General features: G+C 40.7%; 1 protein-coding gene across 1 annotated transcript in view; it reads right to left on the reverse strand.

The window, feature by feature from the left end:
- The window catches only part of LOC134005547 (adhesion G protein-coupled receptor L3-like), a 154395-nt gene that overhangs the window by 22094 nt on the left and 109358 nt on the right, over positions 1 to 22943 (reverse strand). Inside the window, exons 11-16 of the mRNA XM_062444472.1 lie at positions 22184 to 22306; positions 20608 to 20813; positions 18089 to 18265; positions 9344 to 9553; positions 6321 to 6541; positions 1432 to 1498 (exon numbers count right to left, since the gene is read on the reverse strand). Of these exons, the coding sequence (XP_062300456.1) occupies positions 1432 to 1498; positions 6321 to 6541; positions 9344 to 9553; positions 18089 to 18265; positions 20608 to 20813; positions 22184 to 22306 (1004 nt within the window). The remainder of the gene's footprint in view (positions 1 to 1431; positions 1499 to 6320; positions 6542 to 9343; positions 9554 to 18088; positions 18266 to 20607; positions 20814 to 22183; positions 22307 to 22943) is intronic.

Here is a 22943-nt window from a genome sequence, read left to right on the forward strand (position 1 = left end):
TGCTCTGCCTAGGTGTGCCAAGTAGTTCACTTTCAATATGTGCCAAATGAATCATCTCAAAAACAGACCTTAAAAAATAAATAAATAAAGGCAAGCACATTTAAACAGGTTGAACTCTTGCACCCATATTTGCAAAACACAATGTAATTAGCCTGAAATGTAAGAAACAAAAGAAAAGTATTGACTTTGACTGCAATTAAACAACTTGTATTAAACATGCTCACTCTGGTGTTTCTCATTATTTTCCTTTTCTCTGTGAGTCAGTAATCAAGAAAAATAGAAGAGGAGTCAAGTCTGGTAGCGGCGTAGGGGTCTTTTCAAAATGACTCCTCAAAAATCACAGCAATTAGTACACTTCCTTTACCGCTGTTTACAGATGACATTCAGCTAATGTGAGGCAAGTGAAAAATTTCAGTCATTTTTTATCGGCTTAAAATGTGTCTCTGCCTAAACTCCCGCGGGTAAAATTGGATTGGACTTCTTTCCAACACTGATATTCTTGTTTGTAAATTGAAGAGAGAAAGAAGTGAGTCATGAGGCACACAGAGATGCATTGTGTATGATTACACCAAACTGGAGCGTGAAAGTGCATTATGCATGTTTGTATTTAGTAACTGGATCGTAGCTGGGCACTAACAGTTGTATTAAGAGTTGCTGGAATTACAGATTTTTGGTTTCTTGCTGTAAATAATCCTGCGGGATGTGCGTAGAATCTCAGAGATATTGCCACATTTTTTTGTTGTTGTTGTTGTTAAAGGTGTTTATAAGGCGATTTCTGATTTCAGAGGTTTATTACGATGACATCCAGGTGTTTTGGAAGATGAGGAGCGCAACTCTGGTGACATAACAATATTAACAGTTTGGCATGAGCTCAAATACTTACCAGATTCAAAGCAGATGGATCAATAAATAGAGTATTTTATTAGAAAATCGGGGCTGTCCTAGTTGTGAAAGGCATAGTGTGTGTCTGTGTGTGTGTCCTCCTTGCATAATACTATATGTCTATGTGCACCCAGAGCTGTCTGCGTGCCTGTGAGGACAAGATGGAAAAAGGTAGTAGAGTACAAGTTGGAACGGGAACAAAATCAATCATAATCGCAGTGCGGATTACTTCAACACTGCATACTGAGCAGAGTTCACTCTCTTTCTCTCTCTCTCTCTATCTCTCTGTCTCTCACACCACCCTCTCCAAAAATTGTCTCAGCCGGTGACTGCGGCGGGGTGACAAACTGCAATATATTCTCTGCACCCCTCATTCGTTTTTCTGGACGGCTCCATGCCCGCTGGTGGCATATATGCTCAACAGGGCAGAGAGAAGAGGGAGGATAGGAGCTAGAAAAAGGGATCTCAGTGGACCATTTAAGCAGTGACCCGCAGGCTAAGTAGGGTTAATGAGTAGAAGGTTGGGTGGGGTGGGGGGGGCATGCTTACCATAATTATCAAGGTTGCTGGTCCTATGAAACTCCAAATGAAGTACGTGTCCAGGCGAAGCCAGCAACTGCAATGAAAGAGATAGATTGAGGGGGAAACGGGGATATGAAGCAAGAGAGGGTGGTGAATATGAGTGGAGGGAGTGAGGAGGGAGGGAAGAGAAAGAGAAAGATTGGAGGTTATAGCTTTATACTCCGGCTCAGAGGATATACATCAAGTAGGAGGCTGGTGTGACACAGAGGAACAGGCACTCCAAAACATAGATCGCCGCAAGGGGCTTGAAGAATTATGACCGTCAGTAAGAATTTAGAGGAAAAGGGGCTTTCAGTGCAATGACAGCATTAATGATGGCCTTTTATGGCCCTAACAGGTGTACGATACAAAGTAAAAGACAGAACACGTGTGGTGTAGCCAAAGCTAAGAAGGGTGTACCACACGGGTGACAATGACCAGATTTTAAGCTGATTCTGTTTCAATTTGCCGGGTTAAGGTAGCAAAGTACCATCACAGATGATAATTTATGGATGATTCAATTAGTTCTCAATTGAATCCTAACTGTATCACTCCAAAGGAATTAGACTGACCTTGACCCAGACAGACATGGCCACACACAGTCCTTAAGCATTACATGTTCGAGTTAACTGCGATGACTCCGTCGACTGCTATAATTATGTCAATAATGTAATAAGGCGCTCTCCTGACCTCCTGCTTCATATGAAAACATTACAGAAAGTCAATTCTTTCTCCTTCGAATAAAACTAGATATGAACCTGAAGCATCAGAGCCAGTGGAAGGTGACAGCGCTCCTTTGAAAATGGCCAAAAAAGGGGGGGGGAAAAAATCTTGATTCATGACCTGTGGTTGAATTATTAATCTTTTAATCTCCGCCGCTGCAGCAGATAGACGCCTCCATTTTTGGCTACTGGAAAATTACACTTCATACAGCAGTGTTGTCATTCAGGCTGACAGAGAGTGAAATGGAAATGGCAGAGAATTAGCTGTAATTCAGTAGCATTTTAGGCAAATTGAAGTGTATGGGACACTTCAGAGGAAGACACCACTGGGTTTTAGTGTAAAGAAAAGTACATATGACACACTATTTTAAAAAGTGATTTATGATCATAATTTAAGTTTTGCTTTTGCATAAAACCTACTCTGATATTATGAAGAGCCAGTTTCACAGTAAAATAAAGCAATATACAATCTATGATGCGTTGAATGCTATTTTGGTTGGAAAAACAAAAAAGGGACATCTCAAGTATTTACAGAAAAACAACCAACAGGTTTCCAATTCACACAAAGCTCAGCTGCCATGGACATGTTTACACATATTTCACTTTTGGTCTCTAAAAGACTCTGCAAAATAGCAGACAATACTTTGAAATGAGAGAGAAAGCTGTGTAAGAAGTGACAGGACGAAAAATTGACTGTTCCTTTTGATGTTACCGGGACTTGATACATCTCCCCCCTCACTGATGTCATTGGACGAGAGAAGGCAATGCAGAAAAAACACACATATGGACGCATAAAGCGGTGAACAAGTGCAAACAAAAGACGAACAACACGCACAGAACTCTGGCAGCTCATCAAAGCACACGCTCCAAACATGTTATAAATTATGCTGAAGGTTCTATTGTTCATTTTTGCCTTCTTCTTCAGATCATAGAAAGATTTAAAGGCATGGTGGGCGGCGGGAGCTGCAGGCTGTCATTTTCTTCTGCCTCCTCTAACACCCCTTCTCCACTTGAGTCACGGTTGTGTTTGGATTTTGGAGCACGTCTAGTTTTATCTCCTGGTGTGCTACTTTTTGCACTACTCTTTAAGTAACCAAGCAATTCAGACCAGACACACATGCCGTGCTTGTGCCGACAGCTTGTGCTAAGAATACTGACACCTGTGCCATCAGCCTGCAGTGAGCTGACACTGGCTGTCCTTTCAGCCAATGCAACATAATCTGAAAAGACATCTTCACAAGAAAAGAAAGTCATTTAATTGAGGTGATAGCACGCCGATGTCCAATGCATGATGAGTAAGGCGACGTGAAAACATTTTTGCCAAGATTTCTAGCAGCCTTTTTAATTCAGTGCTTAAGGACACTGTGTCCTGGAGTATGAACTGTAAGACTTGTGCATGTTATTTGTTTACAATGATTTAAGCTGCACTGTATGTTTGACCACTAATGGATCTATGGAGCAATGTTTTGGGTGAACCACTGTTTTGTTTGTCTTGTGCTCTACTAGTATAAGATAAGATAAGATGAGATAAGATAAGATAAGATCATTTTTCATTACTCCCATGACGGGGAAATTTACAGAGTTACAGCAGCAAAGTTGACAGAAAAAATAGAAAGAGAATCAATAAAGAAATTAAATTAAAAAAAGCAGGAAAGAAGAAAAAGAAATCATTTTTTTTAAACTAATGAGTGAGACCTCCAAAGCATGGGTCATGTGACAGAAGGAGACAGCCAAAGGTGTCAGTAGTCTGCTTCTTGTAGCCTTTGCTAAATTGTCTCCTTGTATTGTAAGAAAGTAATCAGTGAAGAATCCTGTACCACAACTATTCTAGAAAAAGCTTTAACAAAACATAACCACTGTGATTTGTAAGTAATCAATGCACAAATAAAAAAAAACTTGTGGCAGTCAACCACCCTCTAAAATATGACAGGTTGAATACAAACATGGCCATTATATTTAAAAAAACCCAAACCAAAAAATAAAAAACTAACACGTGTAAGGATCCTTTCAGTTAATGTTACTTTCCAAATTCTGTATTTAAGCTATATTATCAAAAAGATTGTCTCTCAAAATCTTCGATATGTAGCTGTATCACCAAGCAAGACTTGCAGCAACTCAATGTATGATTTTTGTCCAAGATCACTTAATCTACTATCAGAAAATAACAAAAGAAATGTATTCAGCGTGTTTGTTACGCCTCAAGGATACAAGCAATAATTTTGGTGAGGGAACAAGCAAACACAACTGTTTACAAGAAAACTCAACAGGGCCCCTTCAATATCCACCATGATGCTGAATGCTAAGGGGGACAGAGGGGACCGACTGTTGCAGCAACTAGATTACGGAAAGTAAAATGTAATTGTATCTCCAGAGTTTACAGGTAAGGTTGATTTATTACTTTCATTAAACTAGAGGAATTACACTGAATCACATGCTCACCACTAAGCAGCCTGATTGGATAGAAGAATAGTAAAACTCAATGGCTCATTAGAGTAAAGCCGACTTCATTTTCCTTGAATCAGTCACTGGAAAATGACTTCAATCATCTCAAATATCTACTAGGTTAGTATCACTCTTGAGTGCAACTTGTTGGATATTTCTGCTCAAAGTAAGCCCTCCAACCCCCAAACGATAATGCTGTTACGGTCCCAAAATCAATTTGCAGTGGGACTATGTGCCACCCCCCACCTCTCCTAGTATTCAGCACGTGTCATGCCTTGTCCCTTCCCTCATCCTTCAATGGCTGCGGATAATTGTTCCACCGGTGGCAGCCTTTAATTATTCACATGATGCCAAGGCTCAGGCGGTGGCAGCTATCACCTCATCCATCACAAAGAACTTTGGCTCCGCCATTCTACAAATGCACTGTCGACCGGTTGAGCGTGTGTGGCAATGTGTGTGTGTGTGTGTGTGTGTGTGTGTGTGTGTGTTCGCCATACGTGATAAACGTCTCGGAAGCAAACTGCTGATGCTGGTCTTCATTATTTTCAGATGGCTTTGAGATTAACAGAGAGGGATGGAGGGAGATCCTATGCTTGGCATTACACTGCTTTATAGGCCACTTTGATTTCTTATGTGACTTCTGGAGGAAACAAAAAAAGCCGCCTCCCTCTCCTTAAATTTCTCCATTCCCGTGCTGCGCTGTAATTTGTGCATCCTAAAATGCTAACGACATTAACAACAATAGCTTGACATTCATCCCGCAATACTATCTCCTGAAGTTAGCATTTTTCACTGTCAAAACAATGTCAATTCAGCAGTGGGGGGTGAACGAAAACGCAGCTTGAGTAACCGTTCTGCTTCATTAAAAGTTAACGATGAGTGATAGCTATTGGAGCGTCATCGGCGAGGGTGTTGATGCTCCTCAAACCAACACAAACAGTTGTCAAGTTTTTAGCAGGGTTATTGTGGCGGTGGATACACAAACAATGGTGGGGTTAAGCGGGAAGAGACTAATGTTTTTGTTGTTTGTTTTTTCCTTTCTGGTTTCTCCACTTAACCCCTAGTCTAATTCAGAGCTTCTACATTGTTTTCCTAAACGGTGGATAACAAATGTGCCTGTAAATTTCATTAAGGTAATGACAATAGCTGGAAGAAATGGTAGAGGCTCCTTTTGAACTGCAGTTATTTCGTAAAATTTGCCTCATCAGTCAAAATCAATCCACCAGCCTTGTATGGATCCTTAAAAAGCTCCAGAAATCTGGATCCTACACTTTTCTTAATGCAACACAATATGCAACATCAAGGTATCTTTTGTTAGATCCTCACTGCCTGGGAAACACCCATGTCTTTCAAACCCCACAGCTCTCAATTTGTGATCCAGGCTTTGGTTTTTTAAATCCTGCATAACCCTGATGAAATCTAGGGTTACTTTCTAGGGTCACACTGAAGTTATTCCTTCAGAGCACCAGAATAAATGTACAACTGTTTTAACAAGCTGAGTAGAACTATTGAATGGATCTTGATGCGTAAAATTGGTGGAAGTATCCTTTACCATTGCACATATTCCTAAAAGGATCCGTTGGTGAAGTGGACCAATATGCTTGGCTAGGAAGATGTCTATGTATTATTCATGTGTTATTTTGAGGATCACATGCAGACAGGAAAACCGGTGCTCCTGCAGCTACTTTACAAGCTACCTCCACATGTACTCACACTCTGTCGGTGCCGTAACTGCGGTAGTCCACTGCAGCTGAAACGGCTACAATTAGCGCCGGAACTCCGTAGCCCACCAGGTAGAAGTAGCGTCGGCGGGAGTGCTCGCTCTCGAACACCTCAACCAGCATGATGTAGAGCTGCACGCCCTCCAGGAACATCCACGTGAATGCCGCCAGGAAGAAGAAGTGGAGCAAGGCAGCGAAGACGGCGCAAGCAATCTGGGAAGGTTTAGGTGGTGATAGACAAGGAATAAAATCAGAGAGATGAAGAGGGAGGCAAGGGGGGAGGGAGGGAAATATGAGCATTCACTGCATTTCAAACAAAACACTTTTCAGCATTTGGCTGTTTTCCTGAAGGAACGAATGCCTTGCTAAAGGACACGATATGACAAATGTCAGAGTGTGTCATCTGTGAGGCTGTGACCAAGCAGCATTTTCTGACCTCTCCGTGTTTGTGTCTTTCCAACAATTAACATTGCTAAGCTTTGTTTGGCTGCGGCAATTGGACGCCTGCCTGTAGTGACTGGCAGAAGAAGGCTGCAGCTACTGAGCCCATGTGGTCTTGTTTGCTGTAGCTGGCATGGATGACAGAGAGATATGAAGAATTGAAGTTAACCATCCAAGAGCTATTTGGAGTTCAGTGCATTTCACACTGCAGCCAGGTGCACGGACATAATGTAGTTACACACTTTCTGAGTCGATAGAGATATGTGCGAGCAAGTCCTGGATACAGAAGACTGTCATTCACGTGCAGGCAGACGCCCTTACAATTTCTAACAATAATAGTATACAGTATACTTACATGGATTGATCTAATTATTGGCTCAGTTGAACATAACTGGCGTATTTTGTCACTGAAATGGATTCAATTAAATAACTAAAAGGTTGAGTGGACATTAATTGCAGTCCATGAGAGTGATCTTAGAGCTGGGCTGTGAATCACACCCATAAAATGTTATGGAAGGGAAAGGTGTAGGGCCAAAGCATTATCTTTAACTTCACACTGAAGAGGCTTTGGCGCTAAACTATAGTCTGCGAGTTTGGCTGTTGGCACTTAAAGTAATATTTGAAAAGCAAGATATAGATTTCTTCTAAGGCTGAAAGATAAGGACTTCTTATTTCATGAATTTCTATAACTTCCTCAACATTTGTGAGCTTTATGCAAGGTGTGGGATAACATGATAAAAACAATGGCAATAAATAACTACATTTATTATATAAGGACTATTAACAATAAGTAGTGCTCAAGGGTCTGACCCCATACTAAATTTCTATAGAGATCATTTTTACTCAGCTCAGATAGTACATTCACAACTCATCCAGCTTTGTTTTCTCAAAGAGAGAGCACAGCTACAGTAACTGCACACACTGCCTCATTAACAAGCAGAAATGGCATAGTCGCAAGAAGCTGTAGATTTTTAGGGATTTTGTTTATTATTTACTTGTGTACTTGCATACATAACAAAAAATAAGTGGAATAAAGTCCTCTACTGTCCTGTATACATGTAATAACTCCACATTTGTCTACAGTATGAGCGCTGAGCACACACACTTGAAGATGACTGTGCTGTGACAGCATGCCTCCACCTGCTACCACAGCTGAGCTCCCACAGCAAAGTAACGCCATCCAACTACAGTTATTATACCAGGAGAAGATTTCGTGTATTGAACAGTTTAATCCAGATTAATATGATGTCTTTACAAATTGAAAAACTGCACGCAGGGGTGGTGCGGTGCACATAGGGAGGATGTGGGGTGAGCAGATGATTCATGTCAGCAAGTGCATAAAGGAGTGTATAACAGGACTATAACAGTGTGTTGGCAGGTGTTCGTGTGTATGTGAGTGTACTTCCAAGTACGTGTTTGCTTCTATTCAACCAATGGAGGTAACATTTGTTGAATAAAAAGCATCTAATTCACTTTTTTTCAGTATTTCTTCTCTGTAAGCCAAGCAGGAAAAAATAGAAGGGAAAAAAAAAAAATCAGGTCCACTGGCGCTCTCTGGGAAGTACTACTCACAGTTCAGCAGGACACCAGAGTTTACAACAATTTCAGGCTCTAAAATGTCAGATTCTAAAGAGGAGATGGTATACAGTCTTCAGCGAAGATTTATACAGTACAAGGAATTCAGGGAGGCATTCAAGCAGCTCATAGACTAAAACCAATTGGAAAAAAAGGAAATCCTTGTCCTTGGTTCAAAGAAATGGAAAAGGGAAAACTGAAGAATTCACTTTTTTTTGAAAGGCACAAATAAATTAGTTTTACTTCACACTTCTCAATGTTGAAAACAGATATTTTGATGTTCTCCTACTTCTAAAGGTTCTTTATGTAAGAATCCGAAATTCCTTCTCAATCATCAAGCAATCAGACTTTATTTGTATAGCACTTTTCATACATAGCAATGTATCACAAAGTGTCAGTACCCTGTTGCTTGCTCACACATGTTCACACTCTGTCAGCGCGAGCGAGGAGTGGCACATTACTAATGCAGGTGATGTATATTTTCCTCGCTTACATTTCTCATAATAATAAAGATCTCTAATGCTGTGTAGCTGGGTTAGCTGGGTTACGTGTGAGGCTATTTCTTGGTTGGGTGCCTAACCCTAACCCTAAGCCCAACCACTTAAACCACATGCATTTTTATGCTGTTATTCTTGTACAGATTCAACTGATAAAATTACATAAATTGTTATTTTGTGAGCTTGAGAGGAGCTAGTTGGTTTGGATTTTATTTCCATTGGACAGAGTACAGCTTTTTCCTGAAATGTCAAACTATCTCTTTATAAAGTCACTACATTCCTTTAAAAATATCATATAACCTAATGGAGTTGATTTCAAGTCAGCATTTTCCATCCTTTCAACCTATATAGTTTTTATCCTGCCCTTTTCTTTTATTAGTACCTTATTTCATGGTTTTCACTAAACACTGCTAAATGTCAGGGGGCCACATACAGTACTGTACACATAAATCGTTACTTTAACAGTAGTTCAATATCTCTCCATCAGCACTTATAGTCTTACCGGTTGATCGCCCCGATTGATGCCCACTAAGAACAGGGACTCAGCGATGAACAGGCTGATGCAGAGGTTCTTGTGGATGGTGTTGCGATCGCTCTGGAGGCCGCGGAAGAAGCAGAAGGTGAAGAGGCTGATGAGCAAGCAGACCAGCGACAGGAGGATGCCGACCCAAGTAATAACATCCAGGAGCATGTCGTGAACAGGGTCTGTGTTCTTTAAGACAGGTGATGAGACAAAAGAGGTCAGCAACATTCAAACAAACTCTAAAGTAATTAATGGAGCCTTTTGTACTTTGCAATTAGGCTGCATTGTAAGAAAAATGAATGTATGCCATTATTATTACTATGTAAATTGCTGAAATGAAACAACCATGAATGAATAATGAAAACTAGAAGAAAAAACAACTTAAAATGAAATCATCTTTCCATTCCTGAAACATCCCTGAGCTTTTATTTTCATCAGTAGTGTTATTAGTTTGGTGAAAGTGCATTCTCTCAGACCTTCAAATAAACAACTACACAGTGAGCCACAGGTGGCAGATATGAATCATGAATTAGTGAGTGTGAATCAATCTAAAATGGCCCCCTATCGTTTCATTTTGGTCCCGCTGAAAAAGAGAAACAAAGTGAGTAGTCCAAAGGGCCGCAGGTGTCTTAAGACCGGCACAACAGGAATACAATCAAACCACAACATGGTCAATAGCTTTCACTGTTGCTTTTAGATAATTTTGTCTTTTCAAATAGTAATTTGCCACCACAGCCAGTTTTGGGCACTAAAAAGCCTTTTGCTGACAATAAATTTGCAGCTTTATGGGAGAGATAAGGATCAACAGTGATTCCACAGCAGCCATGAAAGAGAATTTACATCAGTCCATAAAAGCAGAGTGCACATAGGGGTACTTGGACGGAAGCGGAAAAAGGCAACACACCCTTAAACAGCAGAATCTGCTGAATGGCTGACTACTGTGGCCTAAAACAAACAAATCTGAAAGCAACACCGGACCCTGGCAATGATAAAAACTGAAGCTTTCAAGAACAGGAGCTCAATTAGGAATGCATGATAGGTTGTATCTTATCAATAAGCTATGTACGGAATTTTGAACATCCCAGTGCTTTTTATGCCGATTAGCGAACTGTAAAGAAATCCTCTAAAAGACGTCTCATTGTACGAGCACATGTCACCGAAACAGATGTGAAGATTTCCTGAGCAATTCACATCTGGTATTAGGAATCATTATCTGACAATTTTGTATCATGATACTGGTGGGGAAGAAAAGATCCGCGAAGACAGATGCCAAAAAGCTGTTCTGCATATATGAAACACGAGAATGAAGCATGAAAGACTGACATCTTGATTTATTAACTAAGCATAATTACTGCATCCAAACACTTTGGTCAGCTTGTGAGGCTCCTTAATTTCCCAAAGGGATCATCCTCTCTTCGGGCTGCTGAGCATTGATTTAAAAAAAAAAAAAAAAAAGTGGGGGTAATTTTAAAGAAATCTGCCAACCTACTTCCACATGTCATCCCTGCTGGGATTCAATGACTATTTGGGTGGAACTTTTGAGTTTTTTTACATGATGTCTACGCCTGAATACTAATGAAGATCAAACAGGCATTATTTCAACACAAATGTTTAAGGCAGCTGGATAATTAGCTTTGACAGTTTACGGTCAGTGCAGGTGAAAGCTGAGCGAAACCATTCTTAACTATGTATACATCAAGTGCTGACACTGTGTATTAACTGCCAGGCTTAGGAGTACAATTTTGCTCTTTGAAATCAAAGGCTGTGCATGCAAGTCTTGGCCTCCAGCAAATAATATATGACTCAGAGCAGCTATACCATAGGATAAACCCGACAAAATATTTGCTTACGTTGAAAAAAGCCGCAGAAGCATACTATATGTCTAATATTCCTCTCAACCAAGCACCTCTTTAAATCATATTTTGACTACAGTCAGCAGTATATTCCAAGGGAGTGGGGAAAGAGGGACCATCAACATCCGTGGGCCCCCCCCCATAAAAAACTAAACAAAAAAAACAATGCACACACACACACACACATGCACACGCACACACACACACACACACACACACACAATCAAGTTAGAGTAAGGAAACATGGGGGGTGAAGTATCGCACAAAAGCCTTGTTTGGTGGCAGCTCAGCTAACACTAGCAGAGAGGGGAACAGATGCTGATCATTAAGGGGCTCTGGTACAATAACAGCCGCAGTGCTCCTTGAGTCTAGGGAGAGCGCTCTTTTGATTTTCCTGCCTGATGAGCTGTTGTGTATATGTTTGGGGTGGGGTGGGGGTGGAGGGGAACTGGCAAGATGTTATATAGAGCAGACGTCGTGATTTCAGCCCCCTTACTTGAGAAAGTGTGCCTACGCAGTGGGTTGGCAACAGATGTTGACGTTGTGCCTGCATGCTCTGTAGGTGTGTGGTGCATGCGACACATAGGTCTGTTTACAGTCCATTGCATGACAGAGGTATTGATGCGGTGGGTGGTACTATCGGTGGCGAATTGTGAGAGTACCCTAAGGTCTCCTGGGCTAGCGAGCTGTGCAGTGGCTGCAGGCTCTATCCATCACAATCTCACCTTCAATTGGAGAGGGCCCGGTCAGAGAGAAAGAGAAGGTAACAGAGGAAGAGAGAAAAAGAGAAAAAGCTATAGAAACATAGAGAAAAGGGCACAAAGTGTATCTACACCTGGGTGATGGATTTACTGTGGAATGATTTCTTTGTTCTGGGAGGTGGATGATGGCTGAGATGTCGTCAGCCACAATGTCTCTGCTGAAAAGTTTCCTTTTACTGGGGGTTCTGCCCAGGCAGGATGGCAAATGATGTGATCTATAGAGCCGCTCCACCTTACCTCACACCGACAAGCCTCCATGATGAGAATCCGTATAGCGGTATCTAAAGTGGGCAGACGTAATTTGCTCTGAAATTCACTCACTGTGTCGCAAGGGCGGCCGAGTCATACAGCATCCATGTTACTTAGCAGGGCGAGGCGCATTTGTCTACATTCGATTTGTCTTCCAATCTTTCTCTCCTACATTTTTCTCTTATTTCTTAAACACACATATTTTTCATTCCAGACAGATGCCTGAGGAGATTGGCTTTGCCCTGATCTGCTCGCGCATAGCTCAAAATAAGGCTTCTGGGCACTCGAGCAGTAAGACGAGGAGGGGAGGACTTGGTAACAAGCCTTTTGCATTGTGCGCTGGTCATTCTGGCCAAGCCATCTGAACCTGACATCACATCATATGCACCTGATTACCATAACATCCTGTGTCCAAAGGAAAAACGTCTTAAACCTGTTTTCAGAAATGTGTATGAGGGTAAAGTGGTGAGGGGAACAGTGCGTCAATCCTTTATACCTCAAAGAAACACTCTGCATGGGGCCATGAAGCTAATCCAATTAAAATGCATAAATCTCCCTATATGCCTCTAGAGCTGAGCTTTGACTCATGAAATACAGTCAGGCAGGGCAGACAGTTGCGCTAAGGGGTAGTGGCCCACTGCAGGGAGTCATGTGACAAGTTCACCTACGGTATGACCAAGGATTTATGATCTGCACAGGAATGAGGAACAGTTGCAGTGAGGGCATATGAATCAGGGGTCCTGGCAAATTTGTCACATTTAAAAGGGCTGGAAGAGAGATTCCAGCTTGCGTGGCGGGAGTTGACATTCAGCACATGCACCTAATGTCACACTATGTTCTAAGCTACAATAACTATGATAAAAGTCCAAACACTACACTTGGTTGCTATGGCAGTTAACATAGTCTCTGTCTTCTTTGTCTGCGACTTACACATATAAATAGATTTATTTTGATCCATCTCTCTTGCTGTGTGTACAGAGCTATGCTTATGTGTAACATAAAATACACAACTAACCTTGACTGTCCTTTCCCATCATTGTTAGTGTCTGATGGTGCCAGTGCGGAGATGTTCTATTAGGACAGTGATGAATGTTACCCAAATATCACCCTCTCCATCATCCATCGGGATGTCCCATTGATTTATACTTACTGGTCTGTCGGGGATAGTGCCACTTACCAGTAGCTCAATGCCTCCCTGGGGCCTATCTTAGCACACACATCAACTGTGTAAATAATGGCCTGTAGGTGGAACCAGAGAGGGTCTATATGTCTTGAGCTGGAGCTTGTGCTTTAGTCCATATTTCAAAGATTTTTTTTTCAATCTCAATGCCCACTAGCTAGCTTCACAAATGGTGCACTTAAATTCAAAGGAGATGGTTCAATAAGGAACCCTTAGACGTCTTGAATGGGCACAAGCCCTTAGGGAATCTGAAAAATCTGAAGAGGAAGGCCCAGATGAAACAGTGACCATCCGTGGTGTATTTGCTGTGACATTCATTGAGCTCCTTCCTTCCCTAAAGTAAGACAGAGTAACTGAGAATGTGTTACGCAACAAATAAATCTGTACATCAGAAACAACTTGACACCACCACAACTAGCAAAGGACACAGAGGTCAAATTATTCAATTTGTAATGTTCGACGTGGTCCAAGTTTGAAAAAAAACACTGGGAATCTTGACAGAGCTAAATCCTGCCTTTCAACACTGGGTCGAGTGGAATTAAATTATTTCCAACACATTTTAAGCATCTTTAATCACAGTGATGTCTCAAGGCTCAGTAACAGGACATCTCGAGGTTAGAATCATCAGCTTTCTCAGCAAAGTCACATCAAAGTACACCCACTCGCATCGCTCCCTCCAAAAACCCTGTTTGCAATCATTCTAAAAAGATACAAAAGAGACATATAATCTCTCACACACAGCTGCCGTGTTGCGAGTACAGTTTTAATTTATTTATGCGGCCAACGGCGCTCCTCTGCTTGGATTGTAGGATCAGTGAAAGGCATCAGCTCTTTGGCTAGATAGCTCCAAATTAGCAAACAAAGGGCTTGAGTGGCGACACAGGAAGCAGTGACAGCACTTGATGCCCTTGTGATCATCTCAGTGGCAGTTACCTGATCCCCTGTTTCTGACTGATATAGTGTGAGTGGGTGTACTCCTAAAAAGTGGGAGGCTTTGTTTAGTCATTTGACATTAATCAGTGCTTGTGAGCCTACGTTTTGAGAAATATTTCACATTTGGTTTAAAATTGGTTACATTACAAACTACCAATGCTCTAAACATCTTTGGGGATCCGATCACAAATTTTTCAACAATGTTCAAAGATCTACAATATGTGAATTACAAATTATTCGGAGGTTCTAATTGACTTCAGACATAATTAATCCCCTAGGGACGCAGTCTGGATTTTCTCCACTGCTGACTATGTCTAATAATCTCACAAACACAGTACAGTACATTCTAGTTCAAGGGTTTCTTATGAATATGAATTTGTGGACCAAGTTTTTACCTTGCCCACATTCACAATCAATGTCAGGTCGAGTATTATTACAATGCATTGTTAAAAAGTAGATAATTGCATAAAGCTAATGTACAGTCTCAGAGGATTGAAAGTTTTGCTTAGTCAACCTTGGAAGAACTGAAGTTTATGAACACAAAATTGAGCAAAAGACTGTACAGCATGTGAGGTAAGGATTTTTTCCAAACAGCAATGCATCACATCCCATTTATAAGACGTTCTGTGTCCAAAAGTCAACCTCAACATAATTCTATTCAGCTTACTTTTTCTTCTCGATGCGAGCTGAAATTCAAAAACCCATTTGAATTCTGCTCGGCAGAAAGTTTAATTCAAGCCTCCGAAAAAAACGCCCAGCGACTTCAAATTGCCGTCAAGGGCAAAATGACAGCGCTCATAATGTCACATGCACAAGCAGGAACATTTTGTCACTTCTAATTTGCGTGAAGTATGTGGCACATTGAATGCAATCATAACTTCATGCTAAAAAATGTAACAGTAAAAGCGCGACACAGACGACAGCTTATTAAGCCAAACATAAAGATCTCTGAACATAACACTATCATTACTCCTAACTAGTGCACATGCGATCCATTGGCAAAAAAGAATAAAAAAAAAACAAGATGAAAAATGATGGTGCAGTGAGCCTCTGTCCTTCAAAGGAAAAATTGTAATTACAGCTTGCTGATCTTTTTTTAAAATTATTATTTCTGAGATGCCACTGAGAAATAAACAAGGTTAGAATATAATCTGTTGCTCTGAGGGTAATGAGTAATAACAATGCAGAGATGAGCGGTGGTATGTTCTGTTGCCATGGATACAAAAACAGATAGTCTCTTCAATTTATGAAATGTCTCTCTCTCTCTCTGTCTCTCTCTCTCTCTCTCCCTCTCTCTCTCTCGCACATGCACACATATTCCCATTTACGCGGTTCTCGGATACAACACAGTGACAGTTTGTCAAATAAAAAGCCTCCGTATCTCACATTCAGTACCACCTTCCAACAATTTGGCTTTTATAACATCCAAGTGGAAAAGATAACGAATAAAAGAAGGGGAAAAAACTCTATCACTCAGAATTGGGGTGTAACTACTGTCCACTTTCCTCCCGTGAATGCAGTGCCACAAGTGAACCAGGCTTTCTAAAAATGTTAGGGATTGGCTTGACTGAAAGCGCTCCTTTTGCTGCTTCCCCCTTTTTTTTTTTTTACTTTGCTGCTTTGCTTTCATTGCGTGAAGGCTCCCATTCTTCATGGCTCCCTCTCTATTCCAGACTCAGCTTCAGCCCTGCAGAGAGCTTAGTAGGTCCAAAAGTCATGCTGCTGAGTGACAAACAGTGTCTCTCTCCCTCTCTCTCTCTCGACAGAAATGAACCACCCTCATCCTAAACCCCCCTGGAGCTGTGTTTGTAGGGTAAAATGTACATAGTGAATTTTAGATTTTGTGTATGATTATGTGCATTCAATGTTTTTCCAATTGGGTTCTGCATTGCGACTGTGCGAAAGAGAGAAAAAAAGAGAGAGGGAGTCGGACTGGGAAATAGAGAGAGGTGAAGGAAGGTCTAGTGGTTTTATGGACAATGGCCAAATGGGACGGCGCTCACAGTGTTTTTTTTCTTCTCTCCCACTGATTCAGAAGAGAGGCTCTAGAGAGACAGATGCCATACCAAATACCAAGAATTACTCTGCTCTGTCAGCAGCCAGTTCCTAAAACTTCCTGTGACAGAAATAATTAAGCCGTCTGTCAGCATCAGAACGGAGACGCAACTCTCATACCTTTTTCGTCTCCAAATCGCTCGATTTTTTCCTTTCTAGCTTTCTCACTCCCATATCCCCTTCCCTTATTTTAGCTTTTTCAGATCCACAATGTCAAATTACACATTTTATTACTTAGACAGTTTATTTTCCTTTTTTTTTTCTCCAACAACTTCTATTATCACCTCCCTATTAATTACCATCCTCCACTGTACATCACACATACTGTACCACTTTGTTTCTGCGGCTTCCCTGAAGGCAATAAACCGAATGGTGCACTAAGAGAACCATGCTATGTGGAGATACAATGTAAATGTTTTCTTTTTCCCTCTTACTGTCTTTACATAAATAAATGAATAATGCATAACTAAGAGAAGTGGTTCAGACAATCTCAAATATTGTTAGTGGGGTTGGGATTCAATAGCATGAATCTTAATATGAATCTTTTTATAATTCTCTGTTCCCTAAAAATATATTTTTGCTTTGTCTCTCAACAATTTCAAAGTATCAAAGACAATAATCTTCAAGGAATTGTTTGACATTTAGGGAAATACGTATGCTAATTTGCTTTGATATCACCCTCTTGTCTGTATGGTAGCTATGAAGCTGCAGCCGGGTAGCCGTTAGCTTAGTTTAGCACCAGACTAGAAGCAGGGTAAAGCAGCTAGACCTGCTAACGTAAACAAACAAAAACTAAAAAGACAAACAAAACACACCAACCAGTACTTCAAAAGCTACAAACAAAACTTAATATACATGCTAAAACAAAGACAATACAATGTGTTCATTACTGAGCTTCCCTTTGCTTCTGGTCTTTATGTTGAGCTAAGCTAATCACATACTCCCGCTTCACAGCTGCACAGAAACATGAGTAAATCATGTCACTCATGAGATTTGATATTTGCTAATAAGCTAAATGTTCGCCAACTGTATATGTTTTGTTTATTGCTCTTTGCTAACACTAAAGACAGCCAAGTTAAAGTCACAGTAAAGCAATTTTAAGTCCAATGTGTGGCCATGACAAAGAGAGGTATTAAAAAAAAACCCAATAAACTAACTAATGATACACCAAAGAGACTCCTCTGTTTTTAGTAGAGATTCAAAGAAAGAGGCCAAAAGTTGTAAAAGTAATATATAAAGTGTATTGTAGACTTTGTTACTGCTCTGAACCTATAAATACAAAACACAACACAGACTAGAGTCAACTATATATTTTGATTACTTCACATGTGAAGTTTAAGATGGCTGCAGTCAAACCACACTTTATACTTTATATTAGTCTACAAAAAGCTGTGAAGGTCAGAAAACAGTAACTGCTGTTTATCACTCTGTTTTATTCTGAACCAGAAACCAAGGGAAATATAAAACATATCGACAAACAGCGACAAAAGGGATGCCTTTCTGCTTTACAGTGCTCAACACTGTCTGGACCTTCTCGCTTTTCTTGTCAACCAGTCATCTTGGAATGGCCTGTCTGTGTAAACCACGGTGGATCAATGCAATTTCATTTCTTGTGACTGCATTTGCTAAATTGAATGTTTTTCAGGATAAATCGGCCCACTGACAAGCGAGAAAGGGAAAACAGCTTGCCTACCTTGACATCTACGTGGGCCATGAGGACAGCAAAATTGGTAAGATGTGTACAGGAGCATGTGGTGTGCGTCCTGTTTGTCCCTAGCAAGCGGCAGTCCTGTGTAGACCAGTAGCCAGTCATGGTTCGCTTGGAGTAACTCCAGAATGAACAGTTGGGGTTGAAATTCTCCTCGGATTGCTGTTGGAAAAAAACTGAAATAAATGAGGATTGAATTGAAAGGAAGACCAACATACAGTGTCCCTTTTCTGAGTGAAACAGAGATGTAAGCATTTAATCACACGTTAGCTGTTTCCATTTATACTTTCCTTTGTTTGCAGAATAAATATCCTCAAAATGTTCTAATTTTTTCACCACTGCAATAAGTATCCATTTTAAAGTGAATAGCAGGTGGTTTTACTGTCATACAGCATCAAGCGGCCCCATGCCTGTTTTTCATTGTGCTTTTTGACCTTTCTCTTTAACTTTCACTGCGTGACAATGGACTGCCCCACTGTTTAATGGGCACCACTGCTGTCTGCACCGTGGCACAGCCCTACCGACGTGCGCCTCCCCGCTATCACGCTTGCCATTTTATAAAAGTCATCCATGGCACTGAGGTTGGGTAACACACAAGCACAACAAAACATAACTACTGATAAATAGCTACATCAAATGCCTTTCCTCTTGAGCCCAATGTCTTTTTTTTGGGGTTTGGCTTCAGAAAGAAAAGGGAGCACACTGACGATCCTTTCCTTTGTCAGTCACAGCCTTCAAGGTTAAATGCATCTGCTTTCTTACTATAAACACTGTGAGGAGATGTAGTTTTTCATAGTTTCACAGTTGCTGTAGGGTAATTAGTCTAATAAGGTTTATCCTCTGTGAATGTAAATTTGTTGCTGAATGAGCTTACCCTTCACACACCAAACCCTGTGTAAAATATTCCACAGCAAGAAGACAGGATGACCCTCTGTCTCATTAATGACTTTAATTGGTCCCATTAAGTGGGGAGGCAAGGAAGCGAAACAGTAACTAGAGGACACATCATCATCCCAGAAGACCAGCGATCCAAAATATCATGGTTGAGAGTGGAACTTAACTATGGGAAGACAAAAAAATAGGAACCCATGTAGCAGAGTCGATATATTGTGGTCTATTTTCAAGTGCGACGTTGGAATGGAGTCAAACTACCAGTGACAAATAATTAATATCTTTTATTTGGTCTGGGAGTATAATATATGCAGTTTGTCATGCATACAATTTGCTCTACACAGTAGCTGCAATAATAATACTAATAGTACAGTAGTGTACACCAAATCATCAGGAAAATGATGAATATGTAAATATTCTTGCCTGCAGCCAAAGCAATGTTTCGAAAGCAGAGACCTGTTAACCAGAGCAATGTCATAACAGCACCTATGATTGGTTTACCAGTTTACCAGAGAAGTGGGAGCTCTTGATTTGATGCACCAGAGCAACTAGTCTACACGCAAAACATCAATATTGCATCCAATCATGTTTAATTAATTGCGTAAGCTGAAACTGTGATCATTATTATTATATGATTAATTGTACAGCCCCAAGTGTACACAAAATGAACTCTGTATGTAAATGTCTGTATGTTTATGGCACTTTTAACATGATGAAATGACATTTCCAGCAGCAGCTGTCTTGGTGCACTCTTGCGTTGGAAGCCCAAGAAGCTTCAGTGCAGAAAACACACATTTCCAAAAGGGCACTGTTTTATTTGAAGATGAGCTGATCGGAGCATGAAAAGGGTATAAAAACACCAGTGCCCCAACATTAGACCAACAGTAAAATTACTGAATCTAGAGTCCAAAGAACAAATTACACTTAAGGCAGGTGACTCACAGCAATAACCGAGTTGACATTGCCCCTGACATTTTCCCACCATTTAATTCTGACATACATATGCTATCTTCCTTTTACTCTCTCCAGCCCTCTTTGCTCTGTGTTTTTTCTGCCCTTGTTGCATTCTGCCAGGTCCCACCTACACATGAGACCCGTCGCAATTCTCTCATGGTTGTTCAACATCCCTAATAATCGCTGAAGGCGTTGTTAGTAGACAAAACGGATATTCCGAGGGTAGCAGAGTGTGGAGAAGATAATGGAGTCAAGAGGGAGAAGTTGAGACTCCCCGCAATGACTGAGCAGCCTCCAGTGAGGCCCAATAAGACTGATATTTGTTCAGGAGATCAGGCTGGTATTTGTTAAAACTAATAAAAACACAACACGCATCCCCCCAAATCACCTCGTGGGCAATTTTCCTTCCCGCAATTTAGTTTTTCACACATTCCTTTGAATAAAACTCGCTTTTTTATTAACTTAATTTTCTTGGTGTGAGGCCTGGATTTTGTGATTTTTTTTGTTGCGCTTCAGGGATAAGGAAAATTGCGATGAAAGGGTTCTGTCAAGAAAGTGTGTGTGTTAGTGAAAGAGAAAGAGACATTAAATGCAGTCGGCAGTGACATCAAAGCAGAAATAAAACATGTCTCAACTCAGAAACGCAGACAGAAAATTACCTGTAGATGTTTGATGGTGAAGATGACTGGGTCAGAGAGGTAAACTTTGTTCGAGTCCTTGTTGATGGCGGCTGTGATAACCGGTGAGTTGACAATGACAGAGTAATTGGTAGCCATTGCTTCACTGCCCAGCTTCATGCTGGCGTTCTCTGTCGAAAGGTAGACCCCGATGTGTTTGTAAAGGACGAAGGCTATCCTAATCTCACCTGCAAGAGGACATTGTGGAAAGTTACAATTTAAACAAAGTATACACAATTTAACCATGTGTGGTTGTTAAAGATCTTATTAGTATGCTGTTAAAACATCCTCCACTCTTCTTGGAGAACTTTCTATAAGATTTTGGAACCTGGTTGCAGGTTTGTGCATGGGGACATTACCCTTTTGAAACAGGGAAGAGTCTTCCCCAAACTGTTGCCACAAACTTTGAAGAGCATTACTGTCTAAAAGAACACTGTATGCTGTAGCAGTAAAATGTCCCTTACTTGGGACTGGAGAGCCTTAGCCCCAGCCACATAGTATAAGTTCAGTATTGAGAAGAATTCCTATGATGGTCCATTTGAATGTTTGTTCTTCCATGTGTAGTCCATCAAGTAGCAAGGAGTCCAATTTTATGCTTTTTATACAGCATAAATGGGAAACTGAATTTTTGCAACGCTGGAGAAGGAAAATAACCACTCAGCTAAAGCTTTGTTAACACAACATTCAGAAAATGCATGTAGTAAAACTGTCAAAAGGGAGACCTTTGTTAAGGCTGCCAAAATAGTTCTGCAAGAATAAACATGGGAAAAAAAACCTCTCCTGCATCAACAAACCATTATTTTTATTCAGTGTCCAAAAAATTGTGTTACCAACCTTCTATTGGTAGTGACAAAGGTGATCATTTTTCCTGTTAATAATTTCCTCCCCTCTTTCTCTCTCATACACATTTTTTCTCCCCTCCTGCCGCCTCACTTTTGAGCACTGATATGAAAGAAAGTTCCCTCCTGCCGTGACTGAGATCACTCACTCAGATGAAAAGAAAACAATTTGGGTGCTACAGCACCGGATGACAGGGAAATATCCACTACCCTGCTATAATGATCTGCCTGGGCACGGCTGGACATGGACTTAGTCATCCAGCCGAGAGGCCACGGGCGCAGCTTGAGTCGATTCTGATTTGCATGAGGTGATAATAAAGTCTAAAAATGGGACTGCATTGCTTCCCGAAGATAGCTATGTATTGTGTCTAACTGCCTCATTTACAGTTTAGAGGCAGTGCTTGAATGTAACTAATTCTACAGCCAGGGCTCTATTTGAAGACTGCAGTACAATCCATGTGCATTTTATGCAGTCCAACAAAGGATTTGGGCAGCAAATTGAAATTTATTCACAAGCATCTGGGATGAAATTCCTACAAAACCAATGAAGTCCCATGCAGTGTGACATCCAGAAGTGGAAAATAATTTAAAAAAAATATCTAAGACACATTGTGTCTGTTAAAATTCTTTTTAAAATAATTTTATTACAAACCTGAATAATTCACTAACTGAAGACATGATAACGCTAGTAGAGCAATAAAAAAACATTGACTACTCACCGTTTCTTCCGTGCTGCTTTAGCGTGTTAGCAGAGAGGTGGATAGAGTTGCCCTGTCCTCCGGTTTGTGGGAACTTCAGATCAGGCAAATTCCCATCTGTGCTCATCCTTGCTACTTCCAGCTCTGCACATATACAGAACAGACACAAGCAAGACAATATTTAGCTATCAGTGACAGCTTTAAAAAAAAAAAAATCATACACAAGATAATATTCATAAAAGAGTGCTTGCATTCCTCCCAACAAATTAATACAACTTTTAAATGTTTTGTATCTGACTTCTGTGTGAAGTGTGTTATTATTGCTATCTGGCAAAGACTACAACAACATGCAAACCTAAAACTCCAATCACGTCTCTAATTCAAAAGCCATCCTCCTGTAGAAGCTGATTTTATTAATCAGTGCTTTTCTAAAGAGTTTTAAATGCAGCATTCTTTCTTTACTCGTGTCGCTTTGAAGGACTACCTTCCTCCTAGCTCTTTGTGTGCAAGGGAGGTCAGTCTCTCATTATAGGCTTCTTAATCAAGTGACTATCAAGTGTTTAGGTGACATTGTTTCCTCTTAAACTGTAAAAACAAAGGCTTTCTTTGCCCTTCGGAAAGGAGAGATGCCTTCATTTCAAGGATTTTTTTCTTCTTCTTTTCTTGAGGAACACAGAGAGCCAGAGATACAAGGAGGAGATAAAGACCAGCGAGGGAAGACAAGCTTGCTTCTGCTGCAGCTCAACAGCTGTTGTGTCTGAAGCAAGCTCCTAATTTATGG

This window comes from Scomber scombrus, chromosome 23 (assembly GCF_963691925.1).
Source record: "Scomber scombrus chromosome 23, fScoSco1.1, whole genome shotgun sequence".
Classification (NCBI taxonomy): domain Eukaryota; kingdom Metazoa; phylum Chordata; class Actinopteri; order Scombriformes; family Scombridae; genus Scomber; species Scomber scombrus.